At 31.5% G+C, this 6385-nt stretch overlaps 1 protein-coding gene across 1 annotated transcript in view; it reads right to left on the reverse strand.

Annotated features, from left to right (window-relative positions):
- The window catches only part of LOC134686417 (excitatory amino acid transporter 3-like), a 47204-nt gene extending 43612 nt beyond the window's left edge, over nt 1-3592 (reverse strand). The window contains exon 1 of the mRNA XM_063546089.1: nt 3506-3592. Coding sequence (XP_063402159.1) covers nt 3506-3533 — 28 coding nt within the window. The 5' untranslated portion in view covers nt 3534-3592. The remainder of the gene's footprint in view (nt 1-3505) is intronic.
- Nucleotides 3593-6385: the final 2793 nt, after the last annotated feature.

Raw genomic sequence — 6385 nt, forward strand, 5'->3', positions numbered from 1 at the left:
GGTCCAGTACGAACTGCCGATACATGATATTTGATCATATGGGTTAATTTAAAACAAGCGTTTATCACAATCATTTGTTTTTTGTTCTACAAATTATTATTCATAATTTATTACAAATAGATAGATAAAATGAAAAAAAACGAACAATTGAAATTAAGTATTTGTTTAATTGTATATCTGAATCCTATTTTATTTCTCACCCCCAAGGTGACACAATTCAAGTAACGTAATATTTTTCACATTTTCATGTATACAGTTATGCATGTTCCTTTGCATTTGCATGTTTTTGTAAAGTTGCTAAATATTCTAAAACAGATGTCCTCCCACATTATGTTGTTTTTAAATTTCAGTGATCATAGTTCAATTAATGTATTACTGTTCGACATGCTTAATACAAGAGATTGACAGATTTAATTAGCATGAAGTTTAAAAAAAAAGTTACAATATAAAGTTTTTGTTTCAATTACAATTGAACTATTTTATACTAATTTGATAGTTTTAAAGTTCTGTTGATATACTTTATGCATTTGTATCTAATAAACTTTACCAACTTTTTAATATAAGTCAGACCGTATGCGTAAGGTCCGACCGTATGAGTATTTTGAAAAAGTACGCATACCATCCAGACCGTACGCGTACGGTCCAAATACTCATACAGTCTGGAACATATACACAATATGTTTACATTGAAACAACTCTATCCCATGGTAATGTTCTTTTTTCATATCTTAAATCAAGAAAATCAAATTGAACATCTCTTACATTTTGTAAAATTTACCAAATGCTTTGGTAAAAAAGAGGGAGATTTATAGAGGATATGCAAAACTCTATAATAGAAGAGAAACTGACAACGCCATAGCAAAAGCACGAAAGACGACAAATGCAAACAACTGTTCACAATATACTACATTGCTAACTAAAAACTGGGTAACTCGAACCATTTTAATTTGAAGTTACAAAGATGGTTCACCTGCTTTGTTTAGTAAGATTTTAAGATTTTCCATATCATGCATGAAAGGAGTTTTTGGGAACAAGCCAATGAAAGAGACAGCAAGGCAACACACAAATTGTTCTGAGCGCTGTTGAAAGTAAACATCCTAAGAGATGTAATCTTTTTAATAAATAAAAGAGCGATTAAAGTTTTAATTGAAAAATGGCTGTTCACAAAAACCATTATGGAGGAAACAAAACATTGGAGGAATGACTTCAAATAAGTACATATTATTCTAGGTAATCAACATGCTTCTAATTCATTTTAAAATACATCTATTCGTTTCCACATAAACTTTATTTTTTGAATAATTTTACAGTAAAAATATGGATTAGGTTTTATTATTACTTTGTGTAGAGTCTTGTGAGACATTAAACAATGAGAACTCTTGCAATTTGGAACGCAATTTCCTTGAAAAAAAGGTGAAACATTTCTTTTGTTATGAATTTTGGTATTAAGCTTCCCGTTTAAGATATACATATCAAGAGCCAGGACACGATAGTGTTCATTGCTAGCATTGGCTTTATTTATAGTCAGTTCGGCAGGATAAATCTCTGTTGTGGACATAATTATAATTTTGTGGGCTTGCAATAATTATCTGTGTGCTATTATATTTTTATCATTATCTCATTTTAACACATAAGAAATAATCAGTTTCCAACAGATACCATCTTTTTTACAAAAAATTTTACAAGAGTACATAAAAAACACTTATAAGCACACTTGTTTAATCAATAAAATCATAATTGAAATAATTGTAACACATGGCAAGTTGTTTCTTTACATATCATCGTAAAATTTAACTATCGAAAAAAATAAAAATATGAAATGCGGTAAAATATTTGCGAATGAGACAACTATCTACAAAGGGTCAAATGAAGTGGATGTAACTAAGTATAAGCAACCGTAAAGCATTTAACCATGAGAAAACCAAATAACGTACAGTCGGTTAAAAACCCCACGATATGAATATTATTCAATAATTCAATTGGGAAAACAAGCAGACTAATTTATAGTAAAACAAACGAAAAACAAATATGACAAACATGAACCAACGACAAACACTGCACAACAGGCTGCTGTCGTTTAAAACACTTTTTACCATTGAAATCAAATATGGATTTAACATTTTAAATTCATTTACATTTTTCCAGTTGAAATGAACGAAAAGAGTGTAACTTCACGAATATTATCATGAAAATGCACTATACTCTATTGAAAATGATTTTGAATTTATTCCCGGTCTACTGATCCGGCCTTGTATGTCTATCTTTAAGAAAATTCGTATGCTTGGTGGACCATAAGTTCTTCTGTAAGTAGTTTGTACACTCAATGCCCCCTTTACCACAGATAAGATATAAATCAAATTATTTAAATATCCTTTTTTTGTAGAAAATGGCATGATTTTATCCAAACTTTTTTTTTTATAAAACGAGTTGTTGGTTTTCCAATAGGAAAACATTAAAATTTCATTTTTATGCAAATAAGAAACGGATGCATTTAATTGTTAGCTTTGTTACACTTAAATGTAACATAGCTATGTTATTTATATGTGTTTGAGCAATCGAGTATGACAAAATAAAACATCCACCAAACTCATTGTAATATTTAAAGTTGCTTATTAATTCATATTAAAATAACTAGTATAAACCATGTGCGGTTTTTATTGGTATTGTATCACATTTTGTGAGAAGGACGTTACATACTTGCTTACTACGTACACGAAATCATTGTAATAGTCGGTAAAGTGACCCGAAAATGTTTCCATCTTTGTTGACAGTTGTATTATAAGTTACCATACCCCATTTTTTTATTTTTTAATGTAGATATTATGAATGGATTAAATGAAGAAATCATGAATGGAAAATAATTTTTTTTTTCCTGTTTAACTTTCCCTCGGTTTTAGTTTGTAACCCGGATTTGTTATTTCCTAATCGATTTATGACTTTTGAACAGCGGTATGTTACTGTTGCCTAAACTAATGAAACAGGGACCTTCACTAAGATAGCTGTGTCAGTAGAGTAATTGTTTACAGCGTGTGCAATACTGTTGTTGAATAATAAATGAAAACCCTTACTGTTTACTTTATTTCCTTTATTTCCATTTTATTTTAACGCACGCAGATAATACAAAAACGAAAACGTGATGATTAGCTTTAAGACCACACATTGCATATGGAGATTGCATCATTTAAAGAGTATTGCTAACATTCCTCATATACCATTATGGAAATCATGCGAAAAGAAGTAAGTTGTGTTCTATCAATTAGAATCCAACATTACTTGAAATATTTACATAAGGATTTGTTTCAACATCTTATTTATCGTAATGAAACAGTCAACCCATTATATAAACTACTGCAATAAGTTGTCTTTAATCATGGATTGCATCATTTAACCAAAAAAACATCATGTATCTATTCTTTTTATAAAATATATATAATTTTCAATTAAAGATACGAAATATATGATATAATAAAAATTAGAAGCATGCTTTCTTATAGTATGTACTGACCTGTACTGACTTCAGTGTACGTCGCCATTTTTATAATGTTTAAAGTATTTGTCAAAAAACTATTTTCATCGGTTGATGTATTTTCTTTGTAACAACGGATGTGGGGAAATATTAATGAATTGATGTTTACATGTAGTACATGTATATGATTATCAATACAATAATATTCATTAAATTATATCAAACAGCATTTGCTTTATAGTACGCCAATGAAACCGAAGACTCCTATACAAATAAGTAAATACTTGAACCAGGTAAGTCAAATTTTATGATGTTGAATTAAGTAAGGTAAATATTAAATCCTGCTGCTTTTAATTTGAAACTTTATTATATCATAACAGTAATCAATGACAATCATTTAATAATTGTACAAATGTACTGCATATAATCGAATAAGAACATGTGTGTAAAACCTACGTCATCACATGAAAAAAAAACCACGACTTTGGTAACTCTTATTACAACATACATGCAACATGTGTAAGATCATTTGAAAATATTATTCTGAACAGAACAAATAGATTTTTAATTTTTGGTGTTTTAACGCCACTTTAAAGCACCGCATGAAGGTTATTTCGTGGCGATCAGTTTTTCTTGGTGGAGAAATTCAGGAGAAAACAACCGACCTTCGATAGAAATAGAACAGAACAAATTCATATATTAAACTATGGGATGCAGAGAAGTATGTCTACCTAGACCCCTTCCAACATGCAATTGTAAGACCGACACTATTGCACTAAAACCGCGTGACATAAACTGAAAACAGATTTTTGGAGATTGTAACGGTACATATATAAGACCTTGAAGAACAACTCGAATATTTTTCAATAGTGACCTGTTTCCAATCTAATGATTTGATTGATGCTTGATTGATTGAATGATTGATTGTTATTATTTTCAGAAGAAGCAGTATGAAAGGGGAGGTGATATGAAATGAATATTAAAAAAAGGAAACTTCATGAAAAGAAAAAAGTGTTATTTTTAAGTTTAGATAAATATATAGAAAATGGAAATAAGCGGTTTATTCCGGCGGCAACATGCACCTTCATTTTCCCCAGAATATGTAGAGGTGTTTTCAAATATATTCTCTATCAATAGTATTAAATATTCTACGTCATTGGTTTCTGTACTAAACTTTGACAAAATAGGAGACATGGGATTTTTCTATCACTACTTTGTGATAGGCTGGTCTGTGCTATTATTACAGCTACAGATTAACTTTTCCCAGAAATTTTTGGCTGGATTATATCACCAGCCCAGTAGCCGGTTCTTCGATACTGGCATGAAAATACAGATTTTTTTCGTGTTTACAAAATGATAGAAATTATTATAAATTAAGGAATGTATCTCCCTCATGCATAGCTCTGATTGCTTTTGCGGATTTGGCTATACTTTTTGGATCTTTTGGATTAAAGCTCTTCATCTTTAATATAAGCTTTGGATTTCAAATATTTTGGCCACGAGCATCATTGAAGAGACATTTATTGCCGAAATGCGCATCTGGTGCAGGAAAATTAAAACCGTTAATGTAAGTTTCTACCACTGGGACGATGCCTCTGCTGGTGGACTGCTAGTCCCGATGGTATCTCCAGCCCAGCAGCCAGTACTTCGGTACTGGCAAAAAATACAGATTTTTGGTGTTATTAAAATTTGCTGTTACAAAATGATAGAAATTATTATAAATTAAGGAATGTATCTCCCTCAAGCATAGCTCTGATTGCTTTTGCATATTTGGCTATACTTTTTGGACCTTTTGGATAAAAGCTATTCATCTTTTACATGTATATAATATAAAAAAAGAAGAAGTGGTATGATTGCCAATGAGACAACTATCCACAAAAGACCAAAATGACACAAACATTAACAACTATAGGTCACCGTACGGCCTTCAACAATGAGCAAAGCCCATACCATATAAGCTTTGGATTTCAAATATCTTGACCACGAGCATCACTGAAACGACATGTATTGTTTAAACGCGCACCTGGTGCAGGAACATTGGTACCCTTAATGTTATTGAAAGAAGTTAGAAACTAGCTAGTAGTATGGTAATGTCCAGAGGACGGGTACGTAGCAATTTGTCAGCAAATATTACGATAAAGGATACAATAAGGAATAGAGAATGGAAACGGTGAATGTGTCAAAAAGACAACAACCAGACCAGAGTAGAAAACGCTCACGGCTACTTATGTGTCTTCAACGCAGCGAGATAATACCGCACCAAGAAGCGGGCTGCAGTTAGCCATTACAAGTTATAAACATTGAGAATGGAAATGAGGAATGTGTCAAAGAGTCAACAAACCAACTAAAGAGTAAAAAAAGCTGTAGGCCACCAAAGGATCGTCAACAGAGCAAGTTTGCAAAGTTTGCAGAGGAGGCGAAGGAACTTGGTATTCAGTATTTTAGGCTGTGTTGCGGAAATGCATCCCATTTCATGAACATAGTTGCAGAAGTATACAATCGGAATCCACCTGCAAGCAAATATTCTCCGGATATGTCGCAACATTTTATTCGGAATGATAAAACTTTGACAGCTTCCATTTGGAATATAGATAGAAATTGGTTCAAAACAAAAGAGACAAACAATATGTTGCATAGGAAATATTAAAACAGCAAAATGAAAAATGTAAACAGATGTCAAGAAATGTTTTAAATTTATACTTCAACATCAAAACAGAGATAAACAATATGAGCACTTTTCAGATCTGTCAGGCGCCTACCTTCAGTGTATCGAAACTTTGAACTCGTTCTCAAAAAGATGACACAGATTTTGTACAAAGCAATACAGATAAATTTGGAGCCGTTTAAGAAATTTTACAAAGGGATAATGCACTTGCCCTCCAGTGTCAGTATGTTTCATTGATATTTACTATTTTTAAT

The sequence above is a fragment of the Mytilus trossulus genome, chromosome 1, assembly GCF_036588685.1.
Source record: "Mytilus trossulus isolate FHL-02 chromosome 1, PNRI_Mtr1.1.1.hap1, whole genome shotgun sequence".
NCBI lineage: Eukaryota > Metazoa > Mollusca > Bivalvia > Mytilida > Mytilidae > Mytilus > Mytilus trossulus.